Consider the following 19,414-nt stretch of genomic DNA (forward strand, 5'->3'; position numbering starts at 1 on the left):
AAAAAAAAAGGACATTTTTCCATGTTCCAACTAGCATACAGGCCAAAGGGAAATGACATTGTTTAGGACAGGAAGTGTGTTTTGGGAGCAGATTCCTGCACAGGGAAACAATATGAACTTTAGAAGGAAATGAAAGGTTAGGTTCTGATAAATTAGGACAATATAATACAACCTAAAGTGAGTACATTTTTGCACTGACACAGGGACAAGACATTTTACAATTTTAGGATTTGACTAGAAAGGTATATTGAAGAACAGATATATTCAGAAAGCGCTGCCACCTTGGTTAAGTCAGTGTGCACTTATGGCTCAAAATAACCGATTACTGAAAACAGTGTATTTATCAATGTAAAAAAAAAAAAAGGCAGCTCATAATTTAGAAGTGATTATAAGATTTATTTTTATGACCCATCAACATATAAAAAGGCAAAGCAAACTACATCTTCTTTCCCGACATACTCTATAATGAAACATCGAAAACATTGGTTACATACTGTGGAGAATATAAACGTTTCTATATATTGTAAAATAGTCTTGTGTGTTCCTCTTGCTTTGTCTCTCCTGTTAAATCTTCTGAATGGTTAGATCAGGGCGAAAGACAGCCACTGCAAGAAAAAAAAACAACAACAAAGTGTCATTTAACTGACTGTTCTAAGGGATCTGAAACTTTGCATTGTGTCCCAAAAACAGCGTACCACGCCTAGTAATCTAGAGCTGTACAGGGTGGATGGTGTTGAAAATACAAGACAGCAAGCTATTATTAACATTGAATCTCAGGCACAGAGTTTAAAACGAAAAATCTGGGTTATTTTCCAACAACCTGAAGAAAAACATTTATTATTTTGATCTTCTAATAGTGAACTATTGGATTTTAGATTTCTGGTTCTTCAAAAACCAATGCAAACATGTTGCCTTCTGATTTGACTTTTAGCAAAAAAAAACAGCAAACATACAATGCAATTTTATAGGACAACAGCTGCATTGTCTGCTTTATCCAGCTGATGACTGTGGCATGAAGGGAAACCGATCCAATGTAAATCAAAGGGTCTCTCACCTGGAAATAGTTGAGCTCCATGAACCCAGTGTCTTCACTGTCCACCTTTTTAAAGATTCCTAAAAAAACAAAACACACACATCATAAGAACCCCTTGATTTCCCACACTTTCTATACACTGGCCAGTAATGATAAAGGTTTTCATTGCCACAAACAGACTGAGTTAATGAGGTATGGTAGAATATGCACTGTAGAACTGTATGTACTGAAATCACTACCCCATTGACAGACTAGAAGTGATGGTGTCTTTTCTCTCCCCCCCCTCCTTCTCATCCCTTTTTCTCCCCAAATTAGAATGTCCAATCATGTTCCCAACCACACCTCAGGTGAACTGTTTGTATTCTCCAAACCTGCTCATTTGCCTTCCTAACCTGAATAAGCGCCAGTCATTGTGACGCTGCCTGTGGAATCCGCAGCGACGAACGGCAACTTGACACTGACAACATGCTCCCCATGCACTCCCCTGGCTGTGTGACTCGCCCTGCACAATATGCAGCCCTGCTTTTACTTGGGGAACCACATAGGGACCCCCCCAAAATAACCTAAGGATTGCTTAGCTGAAGCTCCACTGGTTAAATAACCGAAAAGATACAACCCTGGAGAAGGCTTGACTTGGTCACTTACAGTTCAACGGACATCAGAATGAATCGAATTGAATGCTTGAGGTTATGGCTATAGGTACTTACTGAACATGTTTTCAAGACGCATCAGGCAGGCAACAAAGTTATCAAAGTCGATGGTCATGTCGGTGTCAGCGTAACGGGCAACAAGAATCTGGTGAATGCTGTTGTTCAGTCTGAAACCTGGCCGAAAGAACGTTAGCTTCATTGCTGTCATAAACCACACACTCAACTCGGCGATTACCATTAAAACAAGTGATTTACACATAATCAGAATTATGAAACATAATCAAGATTGTTTACTGTACTTTTGAATGGCGCTAACACAACCCAATACAATACTCTAATTGCTCTGCTGTTATCTTTCTAAGCACACTGATACAATTAAAAAAAATCTACAATAGCAAAACCGGGATGAGTTAAAGGTTTCCGATCGGGACAAAGAAATACCTGCTTCTTTCAGTGCTATTCGCATTTCAGGGGTGCTCATAGTGCCAGACTGGTCTAGATCGTTGTCCTTGTATATTTTCTAGAAATAAAACCAATTAAACTGAGATGAATTATCATACTAACATGGATTAGTGATGGTATTGTTACACTTGAGGTTTTAGACTGAAAAGAAAAACATTGTAATGCTCCGAAAACACTGTCTTTAATTGCTTTACGTCTTAAAACACACAAATATAATCTCTATTTATTTTATTCAAACATTAAATACGGTATAGGAAACCTCCTAAAATAAAACACATCTGAACTGGTTGCTGATTAAATACATTCTTACCAGATATTTCTGAATTTTTTTCCATAGAGTTGCAAACTCCGCTATTCCGAGTTTACCATTTCCACTGTCCTGTGGTTGTGTTAAGGTCAACCTGCTCAACACATTGTTTATGTTTTGTTCATAACAGCAGCAGCAGAAAATACTACTATACTGAAATGTATATAACTACACCCTTATGGGACATCTGTAATTAGACTGATGACTCATGCCTAACCATATAGTCTGGGATGCTGCAGTAAGCATCGGGCAGTGTCAACAAACAAATAAAACAATTAAAAAAAAAAAACTCTTAAAATAAATACAGGATACGTCCATAAGGTTGACCATGACTCTGCAAGTTTCTAGACTGAAGCCATCCGTTTTAATGTCAGAGCCTGAAAAATAAAATCAGTAAAAATAAGAAGGTGTGGTTTAACCCTCAGTATGCTCAGTATGCAGTTTTGCTCTTATCACAGCCCTTCTGTTAGAGCTGGTGGAGCAAATACACTTGAAAGGACACAGTCACTCAGTGGCATTCTGGAGTGAGGAAACCAAAGACCACAGGCCATCTAGTATGAGTAGAACATAGAAAAAAGGCCGTTCATACAAAGAAAAATGTACAAATACTTCACATCTTCGATGAGACTGTTTTCAGGGTTTAATATCGTGCCTTTTGTGGAACAACAAAAATGTAAAAAAATAAAATAAGTAATAATAATAATATATAAAATAACAAAATAATAAACTGACTTACGTTTTGACACCACGTTATTTAAAATAGTTTTCAGTTCTGAGGCAGAAATCTCATTGTCCTGCAAACAAAAAATACAACACGTTATCAGAGGCTGTAAGGACAAGTTCATAACTAACCCAATGCAAACACACTACTTTAAAAGCGTTCTATGAAGACTGCAGTTAAAAAAAAAAAAAAAAAAAAAAAGTTTTGTGTAACTAGCTTCCAGCACGCACTTCTAATTAATTATCACAGAAGTAATAATAATAATAATAATAATAATAATAATAATAGGTTACACTCACCTGCCCTGCAAGTCTGACAAACAAGTTCTTGAAATTTGTTTCTATTTGGTCCTCAGAAACCAAACCCTGGTTTAAAAAAATAAAACATAAAAAAACATGTTTTTTAAAAGAATAATAACAATATATTAGTTGTTTAGTAATCTGACTTAATCTCATTTCATATTTTATATCATTATAAGTATGTTGATTAAGTAAAACTGTGTTTGGTGGACTGTAAAACAATAGACATACAACAGAGAATAGAGAAAAAAGAAAAACAAAATGCAAGTGAGAACAAACCAAACGTACCTCATCAAGGACAGCATCAACGGGATCATCACACACCCTGCATGCAACAAAAAAAACACATTACAATTCTGATTTAAAAGGAAGACGCGAGAACAAAATGGAATAATGCAGACGTTAGGATAAAAAAAAAAGAAAGAAAAAACATGCATACTGCATCTCGGCTAAAATCAAGTTCATAATACTCGTCCTCTATAGTGTGGAACGGGTTAAGGAGCTATACAGGGGGAGAACTCTATCTCTTCAGTGATTTGAAAATAAACATACTAGTGGATGACAGATTGGTTTTGACAAGGTGTTCCCACTGACATTACATCAGATTTAAAATCAGATATAAACAAGGATACCATGCCTTGCAGCAGCACATTCCATTGTTCTAGAATTTCCCAAATAGCTGGTTAAGCGGCAACAGGTTACAGGACCCAGGCTCTCTCAAACTGTGCCTGCGCTACGTTTCCCAGGACCGCGGTACTCACTGTGTCTCGGCCTGTTTCTCTGTGAAGACACGCAGGCAGAAGTCCCCGTTTTTGTGCGGCTCGAAGGTGGAGGGGACCACGAGGTACTCCCCGGGCGGCAGCTTGAAGCGGCTGCACACCTCCCGCAGGTTGATGAAGGTCTCAGACCTGGCAGTCTGGGCGTGAGTCAGGAAGAAGTTCTTATCCAAGTGAACATCCCTTTGACCATGGAACTTTCGGGACAAACAAAAAAACTAAATGTTTCATTGTGATCTGAGAAAATACCAAACGTGCCTGGTATATGAAATAGAATACCATTTATACTTTATTTAATACGTGTTGCACAAGCAGAAAGCTGAAATGCGTAGCACACATTTATGTGAAATCGTCTGCCTCGAAAATGACTGAATAAGTTCACAGCAAATTGAATCCCTCGATTACACTCTGTAACATGTGTTAGCTGCATCTCCCTGTGACAAGTCACTTTAGGGTACAATGGGGAAGACAGCAGATTTGTTAGACTTTAAAAGTGGTCAGAGGCTCGGCTGGCAACTGCTTCCGTGTCCAAGTGAAATTTCATTAAGAAAAGTCAAAAAATTTGTGAACCATGCAGTCGCAGAAAGGCTGGAGGCAATACTAATGAACCCCTAGTCATAGAGACACTGCTCTCTTTCATCATGGGGATACCGTTGCTCCAATCAGAGTGAGAAGAACTCCCTCCGAGCCAGTGTGCATACCTGCTGTGGAACCTGGAACAGAAAGACAAAGGAAATTACTTGTCATGCTTTCAAAAAAAAAAAAAAAAAAAGTACTGCAATGCAATATATTTTTGCGAGTAATCGCTTGTTAATTTGAGCATTATTCTATATGAAATCTTTCACACTAATATGGAATTATTTTTTATGAGATACCATCTGGGATTCAGACCAAGACAGCTAGACATTTTTTTGTTTTGTTTTGTTTTAACATCTTACTTTTTAATTCATCCGCTTTATATAAGCCCTTTCCAGACTTGCAACCTGCTTTAGATGCAACCCCTCAGAGTTCAGTAACTGTACCTTGTAGATGTAACCCCCCCCCCCCCCCAGAGTTCAGTACTGTACTTGTAGATGTACCTTGTAGATGTAACTGTACCCCCCCCCCCCCCCCCCTCAGAGTTCATTGTGGAGTAACTACCTTTAGATGGGGGGACCCCCCCAGTGACATCCTCGTAGATGTACCCCCCCCCCCCCCCCCCCCCCCCCCCCCCCCCCCTCAGAGTTCAGTAACTGTACCTCGTAGATGTAACCCCCCCCTCAGAGTTCAGTAACTGTACCTCGTAGATGTAACCCCCCCCCCAGAGTTCAGTAACTGTACCTCGTAGATGTAACCCCCCCCTCAGAGTTCAGTAACTGTACCTCGTAGATGTAACCCCCTCCTCAGTAACCCCCCCCTCAGAGTTCAGTAACTGTACCTCGTAGATGTAACCCCCCCCCCAGAGTTCAGTAACTGTACCTCGTAGATGTAACCCCCTCCTCAGAGTTCAGTAACTGTACCTCGTAGATGTAACCCCCCCCTCAGAGTTCAGTAACTGTACCTCGTAGATGTAACCCCTCCTCAGAGTTCAGTAACTGTATCTCGTAGATGTAACCCCTCCTCAGAGTTCAGTAACTGTACCTCGTAGATGTAACCCCCCCCTCAGAGTTCAGTAACTGTACCTCGTAGATGTAACCCCCCTCCTCAGAGTTCAGTAACTGTACCTCGTAGATGTAACCCCCCCCTCAGAGTTCAGTAACTGTACCTCGTAGATGTAACCCCTCCTCAGAGTTCAGTAACTGTACCTCGTAGATGTAACCCCTCCTCAGAGTTCAGTAACTGTATCTCGTAGATGTAACCCCCGCCCCTCAGAGTTCACAGTGCATGTACCTCGTAGATGGCGAAGCCGATGGTGTGCATGTCCTCTCCCATCTTCCTCTGCCTTCTGCGGTTCTTCTGTATCAGACCCACCAGGAAGGTGCAGCCGTCCTCCCCATCATCAGGGTCATCGTCCACCTCCTCCAGCTTGAGCACAAACTGGGGGTTCGTCCAGAAGGTATCTGATGATTCAATAGGGGTCCGACGATACAGTAATGTCACAACATTATATTTTTCGCGATATGCAGGTCACAATACGATATGTATCACGATACATGTGCAAGCCTAGATTGCCTACTTGTACGATGCATAATAAGAACATTTGCTCATGTCATGTAACTAAAATGAAATGAGTTACAGAGGGCACGTATTCCTACCAACTATAAAACACACGTATTCCTCCTCCAGAACCATTTGGTGAGCTACAATGAGCTCTGTTGTGCTTTTGTTCTTGTATTACAATACAAACAATACAGACCTTTATTACAACACAGTATCTGATGGAAATAAAGGTAGCAGAATTCATTGATACACAATGTATCTTTACACACTGCTCCTCATGTGCCTCACATGAGCTTCATACAAGACCCTCATCTGGCAGAGAGCAACGAAACATTATCGTGTCAATGATCTGAACACACCCTTAAATATTTTAAACCTCATCTAGCCCTCTAGTGTCTTTTTGTGGCGAATAAGGGGATCAATACATCCAGTCCCAACTGGTTTAGATTATTCAGAGGGTGCTGTGCTTTGACCTTAAAATAATTTTAAAATGTTGCACCTAAATTACTTAAAACATTTTAAATGATGCATGTGCTACTGCTTTAACATAGCATCTTAACTTAATGACAAAGGAAAGTAAAAATGTTGGCAGGAGGAAAGACCTTGTGTGCGAGATAGGAGGTTCAGCAGGATATTTTTTTTCAATTAACAGGTGAAATGTGGCTGGTGGTCTCAACCTAGCCCTAGCCGACATTAGTGTAATCCACATCACAAAATAATCTGCATAACCTGGAACCATTGTCAGTCACTCCTTGAGTTGAGAGAGGCCCAGGATTGGGTGGCAGGGATGTTCAGAGCAGGACTGAGCTGTGAGAGAAAGCTCTCATGGTGCCTGTCATGATCTGTTGCTGCACATACAAGCCAAATCTCAGTTTGAGGTATATAGTTCCCTTCGGGGAGGGATGGTGCATTGGTTTTAAGATGCAATGATATATCCTCATGTTTCTTGCAGAAGAAATTGTTTGAGGGGTAAAGTATTTTTTAACAAGAATGTACTGCATGAGCCAACAGAGAAGATGCACAGATAAAGACTTGTGGCTAAGCAGAGAAACTAAATCAGGAGGTAAATACAATACCGGCAGTTCAAACCTATACATGCCGAATATACAACCAGCCAGGTATTATAAATTTAACAACTAACTGCTTTGCATAATCAGAAAAGTCATGCAGCATTAAATGTGGCACAAATCCAGTGCTGATGTCTCAGCTGAATGACACAATAATAAACCGAAGTTTAAGGGACCTTGTTATATGGCTTCTGTGTCAGAATGTCATAAAAAATAAAAGACAAAAAAAAAAAAAAATTCAGCGGCACTGCTAGGATGACAATTCCTGTTTCCTGCCATGACTAATGAGCCCCACCTCTATGACTCATTGTATTCTCGTCAACACACAGAAACTCTTCATAGTAAACGGCTGCCTTGGTCAGAATGGGTTTTTATGCTCTCTGGGTTTCTTACACGGGTTGTTCCTGCAGCCCCCCGCTGTGGAGCCGGTTCTCCAGGTTCCGTGGTAGTTGCACACGCTCCAGTTCTTGTAGTCGTTACTGGTCAGGGTGTCAGGAGTCAGGTTGCAGATCTCCAGCCTGGAGTAATGCCTCATGAAGTCTGAAAACGACATCCTGGCAAAGACCAGAAACAAAGAAAAGGCATTTTTCAGCAGGAGCTTTTACATACTTACATACATACATAGTTCATATAGACAGTTTAGGTAGTTCCTAACTTGACAGTTGAGCTGGTATATAGTAAGTTTTTTCTATTGTGTGAAACACAAAGTTACAATGTACATACTGTACTACTTTACTTTTAAAACGGTTTGTGCCAAGTAAAATACATGCACAGTGTTTAGAAAAAGACCCCAATTTCAAAGTGCGGCTCACCAAAACTCTCCGTCCTCGGCTTTGTTGGGCCGCTGAGAAGCTTCCACGCTGTTCCACTCGGGGGAGCTGTGAGGGTGAAACACCAGAGACAAGGTTTGGAATGAACACCCAGAAAGAAACCTCCAAAACAAGAGAAACCCTGGTGATGCATTATAAACACACCATTCTGCTATTAGCATGCATTTTACATGCATTTAAAGTTTAAAAAGGAGCAATAACTTTAAAAAGAGCCTTTTTTCGTTTCTTGTTTCTACAATCATTTTCTCCCAAGTCCCTTATTGTTGTTTCGCTTTTCACTTTGACTTGTTTATGTAGCCACTGCACTCATCAATTGATGAAGAAGACTTGTTTATTGTCCAAGTGAATGTGAAACTCACTGGCAGGGTTAGTCCTCAGACTACGTATATCACTGGTGATGCATCGTCTTTTGAAGTCCCCTGTTAGATTTTTATAGTTTGTTTTCTCTATTGCAATATTTCCGTTGTGACATTTTCTCTGAAACTCATTCAAAATTGTTCCCACAGTCCACAACCTACTTGTCACTCCATGCACCGGTCCACTCCACCTGACCCCATGGATTCCTGACTCGGATCAGCTGCTCTGCACGGCCTCGATAATTCACCTAAAAAACACCAGCAGGCTCTGCCTATCATGACTGCGCACAACAACAAAACAGAAAAAATGAACACACTGTGGATTAAAAAAAAAAACTTACTAAAACTATTTCTCTTCGCATAGCCCATAACACAGAGATGCGTAACATAACTTCAAAATGAACACGAAGATTTAGTGCAGTCTTAAAGAGTAAGTAGCGGGGTTCTGGAAATACAGCGTTGTACATCCCCACGCGTTGCTACACCTGTTTAAATAATGCCTATAATTTCTTTTTTCATTGTTAACATCTTGACAACTTTTTACAGTTGTCTGTTTCAAAGTTATTTAAAAAAAGGTCAGATTTAAAAAAAAAAAAAACAACAAAAAAAAAAAAACCAAACAACCAACCAAAAAACAAGTGCTCTGGCATTTCTGTTTCGTAAAAAGTTATCAGGATGTTAACAATAAAAAGAAAAACGATAGGCAACTGTGGCAGAGGAGGGGGAGGATGTGAGCAGGGCAGAGGCCCACTAAGCAATGAGTGAATGCAATTATTTAATTGGTGTAGGGATTGTGTAAGTGCTGAATGGTGTGACTGTTATTGAAAAGTGGTATGTGGCCAGTTGATAATGGAATGATGTTTGGTCAATTACCCCTGGTCGCACCCTATTTTTTTTTTTTTTTTACACAAAACACACATTTTTTCATGTGCAGGGCCTCTGCCTGCTCCTCCCCTTCTCTGCAACAGTATGTTATGTAAACAGCTGTAGCAACACCTGTAGGGTTCTCACCAGGAATTCTGTACAGCCAGGAGCACTTTTAACAGAAAAATAAACCTGCCTTACCTTAAATATGTAATACAACAAAAGAATTTGAATAATGTGTTGTCTTTCGTTGACTGCTTGCTATCTGCTTGCTCTTTTCTATGTTCTACATTTTTTATTAGTTTTTTTTTTATGGTAAATTACCGTGCTTCAAGTATATAGTGCATTCATTGTCACTATTTATGCTTTGAAAATAAATTGGTTATTTTTTTAGCAGTCATTTTAAAGTTTTAGCCTCTCAAAGTGCTTAATACAGAAAACCCGCCCCTTCAACTCTGAGATTGGTTAAATGTTGTGCCAAGATGTCACACAGGTGTCATGTGGTTCAAAGATTTTTTTTTTTTCACCCAGCAAAGCGCAAGTGATCTTGTCTGCTAGAAGCAGAATCAATCCTTATTGTTAAAGACACAGTAGCATCTGCAAGAAGGGCAGACCGGGTGTTTTCAGCCGGGCAGCCCGTCTGGCTCAAAAGGTCTGGGGAGACCCCTGACCTGGGGATGTGCAACGCTATATTTTTCAGAACCACACTACTTACTCTTTAAAGGACACATTAAAAGGAGTCCATCCAGGGATATTGTCAGATGGTAATGGAGGGATATCTTTTTTTGTCTAACAAGCATAGCAAAATGTAATAAAGCATGGGAAAGAAATAGGTAACCATGGTAAAGAATATCGAGCTATGGTAAAACATATTAATAAACATGGCAAACCAGGGTAATCTATGGTAAATGCACAGTATAGCCATGGGAAAAGCATGTTAGCTGCATAAATACAGTGGTACATTGTTATAAGGGTAGCGTAAAACAGCAGTGAATGTGAAATACAAAGTAAAACACTGCAATGAGACGAAGCACTTGGCTCATCACTTACCACTTCAGCACCTGTGAGTGAGTATGCGTGTCCCTTCACCAGCTTCTGGTAAGTGACCGCCTCACTGTCTGATGCACTTGTGATCTGCATTAATAAAACCACAGTTAGTTATCAAGAATGACTTGGAAGTAGCAGTAAAGTTGGTATGACTGCAACACCTTGTACACCTTCAACTCAGAAATCTGTACTTGAAATTGCAGCTCCCAGAAGATATTTAAAAATGTATACAACGTTAGGATCTTCAAGAAAGTTCATTTTGCTGCAGGAAAACAGTGTGCACTACCAATGATGTTTCCATTATTAAGGTTAACATCAAACATAAAAACTGCTCTACATTTGGTTTCTTTTTGCCTGAATTTGCATTTTCCTAAAACAAATTCTTACCACTGTTAAAAGTTAAATGTGTCAAACAACTGCAGAATAATTACATCAATAGAGCATCCCAGAAGAGATCCTGAATCCAGGGCTTTCCTGATGATCTGAAAAAGGTTCTTTGGAGCTTTCTTCAGGTCATACATCTCTGCGATTCCACCGGTGAAATCTTCAAAGCCTTCAGTAGTGGACCCCCCAGACAGGGCCTCGTAGCAGCCATTCATCCTGCAAGACAAACATGTGGATGTTCGTCAAGATGTTGTGCTGAGTTGTAAACCTGTACAGGGTGGTGTGTCTTTAAAGGGTTGGTTCTTGATCGAACTGTTTCAAATCTCTTACCACCAAACTTTAATGATGTGGGTTCTTACATTGCCAAATGTGACTAAGGGTAAATATGTTTTAGTGTGTGTGACAGAGACCAAATGATTCTTTGTGATATATCTTCCTCCCAACCTGTGAGGGCACTGTGTAAAGGGAACAGAGTGCCCTGGACTGGGTCACCAGACAATTCATTCCCAGGGTTAGGCGGAAGTCGTCCATTTAGAAAGGGGACGGAGCTACGGTACACTAAATCATTGACCCGGAAGGAAATGATGTGGCAACCGCAGACTGGAGGAGTGGTTGCGCTCATTAACCAAGTGAGCGTGATTGACGGTATGTAAGGGGACGTAGAGATGTGACAGTGCACTTGTTTCATGGTCAATTGTATTTGCACCACGAGCACTATACCACTCAATGTGGACTTGTGATCATGTTTGTGTTAACTGTGGGTGTTTACATACTGGGACTATTATTTCAGGACCAACCCGTGGATTAAACAGAGCAATACGCAAACTCTGTGTATTGTCTTTTATCATTATTATTTACTGTTTGTCATCAGACTTTGGACTATAAATAAACCATCATTTCACCAGTACTTTGTTGTTTGTTCTTGTCTTGAGCTCTGCAACACCTCTACACCTGCGCACTGCAACCACTTTGCCACAGTGTGATATTAAGGAAACTGTCAGTCTCTGTAGAGTAAAGGATACTTCAATTGGAAGTGGGGTCAGGGTAGACCCTCTTATCTTTAAACTAATTAATCAGTAGACTCACTCCACTACCTGTATTTTCTCACTTGTTTCCACTGATGCAGAGCTCACCAACTCTACAAGCCAGCTTTTTTCAAAGTGAGAAGTGCTTCCCTGACTTAACATAGCACAAATCACCAACAAGGCCTACTTACTTGGCATAGGCCTTCTCCAGCAGTGCGCTCCAGAACTCTGTTTTCTCCTCTGTGTGCACAAAAACCAGTTCCCCATCCTTTGTGGGCAGCCTGTCATCAACAACAACATCAACCCACTCCCCAAACTGCCAGAACTGAAAGGAGAAATCACCAAATTAGAAACGCCACTGCCACTCACAACACAATCCACAGCACACACATACAAGGAATAACCTACACCCAACAGTGCAAAATACAGCTGCAATTCTATCAAGGGTTTCTGGCGACATATCAATCCCGAGAGTGCTAGCACCACTTTTGGTGTATATTATTTGTTACAATACACGGTGACATAGCAGACAAAAAATGTAGAACTAGCAAAGTGTTTGATTTTAACAATTGAAGAACAAACGTGAGAATAACATTGGCAAACAGAATTGAACATCTTGAAAACAATGTAACAATTTTTTTGTTATTAACATTCTTTTGGGCTTGGGGGGAGAGCGGGACAATTTGCTTAGCTTTTCTGGATAATATTCCAAACCATTACAGTGTCCCTCACTGCATTTTCTCTTTTACCTGGAAGTGAAAGATTCCGGCGTAGTTCTCCTTGAAGCTTTGTCCGCTGGGAACGACCCGGGCCAAAACATCCTCGTTGAGGGTCAGAGAGGCGATGGCAGCCAGGAGCCAGCAGTCCCCTAATCAAAAAAAAAAAACGTGCTATTGAGAGCTATTGTTTATAGTAGATTATTATTATAACCCTCGGAATTTATTGGTTTAATATGCTTCAGTTGTTGTAACTGACACTGCTGAAAGGAAAAAAAAATTCTAGATCAAGCACAGGTTATATATGAAATGCTCAACAAATAACCACACTACAACGTATGCATCTATTATTGTGAAAACATTTGTAAAAGTGCTGCTACACAATATCAAGCCCTATGACGAAAATAAATGTTATTTAACAGACTGAAACAAGTAAACGAATAGCACAGAATGTGAGGCAGTGCAGTGTTAATCCTGCACGTTTGCTAGTAGTAGTCTACTGAATCTACTGGTCTATAGCAGAAGGAGAACTAGGTTAGCTGAACCAGCTATCACCCGAAGTATTGCTGTACCCGGACCATTATATCAAAGTGTTACATTTCCTGTGAGTACATTTACTGCCAGAAGGTTTGTCTGTTTTGTTTCTGTTTGTTTCAAAACACAATACTGCGGTAACTACAACTGCAACCCTTGAACCCAAAAGAAACAAACTGATTATTGAAAGAACAATGTGCAGTGAGCACTGCACTGAGAGTGTTGAATCTGTGCTGAATCAGGCACACTGCCCCAAGCTCTCGGGTTGCAAGCAACGCAGACGGTTTCCTGTTCGGTCAGGTTAGTTGCAAATACCACTAAAGTAAAAGAGCAGGCGTTTCCCTTGGAAACGTGTAACTTAAAGCATAAAACAATACTCAAAAGGGGAAACACAATTCCTTTTGTGCCAGGCTGCATTTGGAACGAGTTTAAGCTTTTTCTTTTCATTTTTAAACACAATTAAATGTTCCTGGTACCACCCATTTTGTTTAACCCCTTTCATCCTGGAAGCCCACATACAGTCCCTGTTAAATTACAGACATAAACCTTATCTTGTGTTGGCCTCGTAATACTGAAGCGGAAACAGAAATCACACAATCAAAAGAACCAGAAATTGTTCATTTCTATCTCAGATAAAACCAGTAACTACTGAAGTGGCATTCGGGAGAAAAGGTTTAATACAGGGCTGAACTTAGCTCTACTAGGGTAGCAGCTCAGTTCTTATATTGCTCCATTTATTCTGCTGCTAAAAACGCCTGTGTAAAACGTACTTTCCATATTTCTACAGTATTGCAGTTTCTAATTCTGTACACACTTTACTGGTGCATAGTTTAAAATACTGCAGTATATAGCCATGTTATAGCACCTTACAACAGAATACTGCAGTAAATAGTAACCTGAACATACAGCACAGCATTGTACTGTACTGCATTTTAAATGAATTTACTACATTAAACTGCAGTTTGTCTTCTTTGTAACCCACTGTTTTTTTTACTTTGGTTTCATTGTTATTATCACTCCCCCAGACACACACATTGAGCTTCACTGTTTTCATTAAAATCTTTTCTCTCAGTTCAAAAAGCAAAACTTATGTAAGACTTTCAAGGGCTGTGAGTTTTGGAGAAATGCATGACTGGCAGAGAAAAGCACACACTAAATTGGCATGGATGAGGTTGAGTCAAAATAGTTATACTTCTGAAACTAGCATTCCTCCTCACATCCGGTTCCTTTTGAAATATGTCATATTACAGATTCAGCTTATACAGTTGAAGCTGTGGGTGAATACAGATGCAGCTATACTGTAAGGATATTCAACCCCCACTGGAATAGGAATACCAGTGATTCACAGAAATATTTGCCTTGTTTCATAACCTTGCGGTCTCAGTGGCAACCCAGAAGTGTATATCTGTTTGGCTCCAAAACAAGCCCAGAATGCAGGCCCCACCCAGTTATTTTTTTAGTAGCTCAGGTCTGACTCATATTCCCCTATCAAGCATTATGTAGGAAAAGTTATTCACCCACAGAACAACAGACTGCCTTCATACCAAATACTACCCTATTCTCAAACGCAGCCCTGTTTATATTATTTGCCATTGGCGCAACACACACATGCAATAAAATTAATTAAAAGTTGTTTTACAGCAGGTAAAATCTCCCTCCACCTTATGAACCTGTCAATATTGACCTGCTCTGGTGGGAATGAAACATGTAACTAACCATGGCAACAGTCAGACACATTAAGATTTAAAAGGTTTATGACATACTGAACAGCTGCACTCCATCTGGTGTTTCTGCAAAGCGTGTTTTATAAAGTGATTGAAAACAAGTCCTTGTTGCTTGTGTTGAAAAGATTTTCTAATACTGCTTCAGGATATTAATACAAGCTACTGTAATATGGTTATTTTAAAACCTAGCAGTACACAGAATTGCCAGTAGTGGCAGCTCAAATGGATCTGGAACATATACTGTACAGTCCTTATAAAATGAAGCCCAGTGGTACTGATATGTTATTGGTTAGTGCCATTATATTTCCTTTACAATGTGAACATTTTACCACTGCGTTACCATTTTAGCAATTAGCTACTGTACCCTTGTGCTACCATTTCCTTTTATAACTGCTTTCCACTAAAGATAATTTGTTAAGGACTGCCCCTAGCATATTTAAAACATCTGTCATCACTGATCACGTGAAAGCCTTTGTGATACAAGACTGGGCAGATTTAATACAGAATGCTTGTCATTATATTCAATTATATATATATATTTCCTACAACACATCATCTCACTTACCCAGCGCTCCTTGGCAGATGTCAGTTCTTGTGGCACCTGCATCGATGAACTTGGGATTGGAGCAAACCTCCTAATAAAAGGCAAATAAACAGTAAGTTTCAACATGTACTTGTATAGTGTAAAATATATCGTGGATCCCTGATTGATATCTTTTCACAAACATCCAGAGGTCCACCGTGGATGTACTTTTTCATGGTTGCTCTAATTTAGTTTTTACATAGAATTGATTTCATCAATCTATCTATTGCGCCCATGATAAGTAGATGTCTCTCTTGTGTTTACAAGCCAGTCTCAAAGGCCCTTTTGTGTGCTGCTGGTCAGATCTGGTAGTATATACAGTAGGCTAGCAACTAGTGTTTAGACCAGGGCTCCTCAACCCTAATCCTGGGGACCCCCTGTTGGTTTTCATTCCAACTGAGCTCTCAGTTACTTAACTAAACCCTTAATTGAACTAATAATTTGCTGAATTAGACCTTTTTAATTGTTTTCAGCTCTTAAACAGTTGCAGAGTTCAAGTTACTTATACAATGTTATAGCTAACTTGAAATCTGCAACTGTTTAAGAACTGAAAATAAGTATAATGATCAGTTAAATTAAGGGTTTAGTTAAGTGACTGAGCGCTCAGCTGGAATGAAAACCAGAAGACACAGGGGGTCCAAGGTTGAGAAGCCCTGGTCTAGTACAACAGTAAAAGATTAATAATTACAAGGCAAAATAAAACACATTTTGGCATGCACAATGTAAAATGGCTGATTAAAAAAAGATTAAAATACAGAACATCAGACTGATGCTGGATAACAACTGGACAGAAGTACGCTTACAGCTATATATAAGCTAGGGTATTAGAAATCTGCTGTTAGTGTCTGCAGAAAAAAGTCAACAGTGATAACACTGGAAGGAAACAGAAAAACCAACTAAACTAATGAATCTTAATTTAAAGCTGCAGTCTCACAATCCTCCTCAATTCATTGGTGGTTATTTAGAACACAGTTTTCAGACAGCCCACTGTTGATAATCCAGTTTGTTTACAATGCTGACATTGAATTAATATTTCAATGTGGGCTTTTAATGCAACAACATTGTGACTTTTAAAATGTTTCATGTGGGACACAACACTTTCAAGGAGTCCTGGAAAACATGCAGCATTCAAAATGTACAACATAACAGAGGAAATCTTCAAAAAGGTCACATGCATCGAGTAACTGTGCATTACTAAGCATCACCACTGCTCAATTATGATTGTAGTACCCTATTTTAACTGAAATGCACATGACTGCGTTGTGACCAACCATGTTGAATTTGCAAGATAAAAGCGCACAGGCATAGGCTTGTCTGATGTCTCATTTTGAGTATGCACTGTGCAGTGTATGCTTCACACTTAATCCAGGAGTTGTATCTGTTAGTCAAATTCGAGAATACTTGATTAAAAATCCCTTTACAAATTCTAAAGTATTCTGTTTGTTGTCTAAAGGCAAAATCTATTTGATGCAAACCTGGTCTGGATTTTATCTACCTGCTGTTCAGTTTCAGCAGGTTTGGCAACAGGATGAACACTATTTACTGGCTCCCCCTGGATAACCATAAGGTAGATACGCTTAAAGGTGCGCAAGTTTACAGCAATGTGATTACTACACAACAATGCATTTATACTGTATTAGGATTTGAATGGACCGATTTGTTTTTTCTTGAACCATTTTAAGCATTTCAACTTCTCCCACATGGAGGAAGTCTCTTGAATCTGAATGACCAAGCTGTAAACTAGCGCAATGGACCGGGTTTTGGGAATAATTAGTGTTACATTCTGCAACACTGCTGATAATTCTTTGATGTTATAACCACAAGTACATTATAATGTTGAGATATATATAATCATACAGTACTAAGTGATTGCTTCTTAGGTGCACATCAAACACGAGTCACGTACTTGGCAAATAATAATCTAATTATAAATAAAATAATTGCCAAATAATAATCTTTTTTAAATTATCAAGTATGAAATGTTATATAGCTTCAATTCTGGACAGTAAACATCACAGATGACGTTAATCAGCGTCTGTATCCACGAGCCCCACCTTATCCTACGTGTAGTTATCCGGTCATTAAGAAGTACAAGTCAAAAAAAAATCTGTAAAGTTTGTTATAATTTCTGCACATACGAAAGCATAAAATACTTAACACAATGCGAATGCGAGGATTTTTTCACTTCGCAGACAACTCGAATTCAATAACTGAAAAGGCTGAATCAATTCAGGAACTTCGTCTGGTTTCAATTAAATTACCACCAGTGCCAGAAAATCCACACATTACTGCGCACTAAACTTGACAGGGCGTCGTCAACTTATAACAAACAGGAGATTCTTGAATAACGTACACAAGATCATTGACAGGTCTTTAGGTAATTTATATGCATGTTTTCAACATTACTATAACCCCCCCCCCGTAAAAAAAACTAAAATCCAGTATGTTGCTAACCAGTTTACTGTCCGGCAACATCTCTTTCGGGTAAGCAATTCTATTTCGTATGCACACATAACAATAAAGAGATTCCCTGGCGTTAAATTTAACCCACTAGCCGCTTACTACGACTACTAGCAAAAAGTATCAGAAAAGTCCATTAAGATAAATAAATAAATAAATAAATAAATAAATAAATACTTACCCCGGGTCTTTTCCATTGGATTCCCCGGGTTTTGGAGGAATTCGGCCCAAGTTCTTTGAATCCCAAGGATTCGGGTACTGCAGGAAAAGTGTTGTCTACAAATAGCTTTCCAGCTTGAAGGCACTGGTTTCGGAGCGCTTCAAAGTCTTGATTCAGGTATTTCACTGCGTTCGAATTGCTTCCAAAGCCAGCGGCCGCTGCTCGCTCTTTGGCTAATTTCGATGCCATCCCCGTCATGTTGTCTGTAGGTAGTGTGCTGTTCACTTACGGTCGATAGACGTACCTAAAATAAGCTTAAGTCTAGCCCTGTTTGAATACTTCTGCAAAAAAAAAAACAACCAACAACTTGTAAATGAACCAAAAGTTACATTCTTCACCGCCTCACATACAATATAGGCGTGGTTTGATCAAGCTTGGACCGGTCTTCTACGCAAATACTACAGCTCACCCGTTTTACTGTGGGGAGTTAACCAAGGAAATTAAAACTGCTCATTTGATTTGCCACGCTGCAATAACGTCTTCAAAAACAATACAGGAAGGTTTGATTTGTGTGTTTGTGTGTAGATAACAGACAGGTGACTTTCGTACTTTATAGTGTTTTTAAAGGTTCCGTTTTTTTCCAGCTCCCTTACTGCAACCACCAAGCCTCCTAAAACAGCACAACTCATCTACCATTATCGTATATCATAAAGCAAAGTCACCTGAAAGCATTAACACAAAAGTACCAGACTTTGGATGTGGATCCAATATTGCACGCTTATATTGATTTGGTACCTGGGTGCTAGAATGTGAAACCAGTATGTTTTGATACATATATAATTATTATTTGAATACTCTTGTACTACCATTCCCCCTTAGTAGAACCACTGCATTGCCATTGTTTTGCCTGGGGGGGAGTGGACGGGGGACGGGACATCATTATAAATACCAAGTAAAATGTATTGAAGTAAACATGATGTGCTGTGAAACTCTTGTTTACCTAGGTACACTTTTATAATTGATATGGTGGAAATACAGAGGGGGCAGTTTGTGTAGATGGAAGTTTTTGAAAGTATGGCAGCCATAATGCTGTGCAGTTTCAAGCCAAACTTACATCTGAAACTAAATTCGGAGATTCTGAAAGATTGTCTAAAGCCTGCGTACCAAACGGTTTGTCAGGAAGAGTCACTTCGCACACAGTACTGCAGTATTCAGGCAGAAGCCCCGCTATCAAACATGAGAACTCACAACAGCCAGGCTGAAGCTGGCTGGCACTC

General features: G+C 39.6%; 1 protein-coding gene across 1 annotated transcript; it reads right to left on the minus strand.

The window, feature by feature from the left end:
* Window positions 1-375: 375 nt before the first annotated feature.
* LOC121316792 (calpain-2 catalytic subunit-like) lies at window positions 376-18,595 on the minus strand. Its single transcript, XM_041251998.1, has 21 exons — window positions 18,159-18,595; window positions 15,500-15,569; window positions 12,710-12,828; window positions 12,152-12,285; window positions 10,983-11,151; window positions 10,555-10,638; window positions 8,803-8,888; window positions 8,267-8,332; window positions 7,848-8,008; window positions 6,118-6,287; window positions 4,950-4,961; window positions 4,234-4,445; window positions 3,761-3,797; window positions 3,473-3,538; window positions 3,189-3,246; window positions 2,765-2,829; window positions 2,456-2,524; window positions 2,125-2,203; window positions 1,741-1,857; window positions 1,055-1,113; window positions 376-605 (listed from the first exon to the last, which is right to left on the minus strand). The coding sequence occupies exons 1-21, from the start codon at window positions 18,393-18,395 to the stop codon at window positions 582-584; spliced, it is 2,094 nt and encodes a 697-aa protein (XP_041107932.1). The 5' UTR covers window positions 18,396-18,595; the 3' UTR covers window positions 376-581.
* Between the last annotated feature and the right edge of the window lie 819 nt (window positions 18,596-19,414).

The sequence above is a fragment of the Polyodon spathula genome, chromosome 6, assembly GCF_017654505.1.
Source record: "Polyodon spathula isolate WHYD16114869_AA chromosome 6, ASM1765450v1, whole genome shotgun sequence".
Taxonomy (NCBI): Eukaryota; Metazoa; Chordata; class Actinopteri; order Acipenseriformes; family Polyodontidae; genus Polyodon; species Polyodon spathula.

Coding starts and splice junctions, on each gene's coding strand:
- LOC121316792 (XM_041251998.1), bottom strand. CDS start 18,395: ATGACGGGGATGGCATCGAAATTAGCCAAAGAGCGAGCAGCGGCCGCT. Junction 12,286..12,709: donor CCGGAATCTTTCACTTCCAG/GTAAAAGAGAAA, acceptor TTCTCCTTTCAG/TTCTGGCAGTTTGGGGAGTG. Junction 606..1,054: donor TGGAGCTCAACTATTTCCAG/GTGAGAGACCCT, acceptor TTTTTCTTGCAG/TGGCTGTCTTTCGCCCTGAT.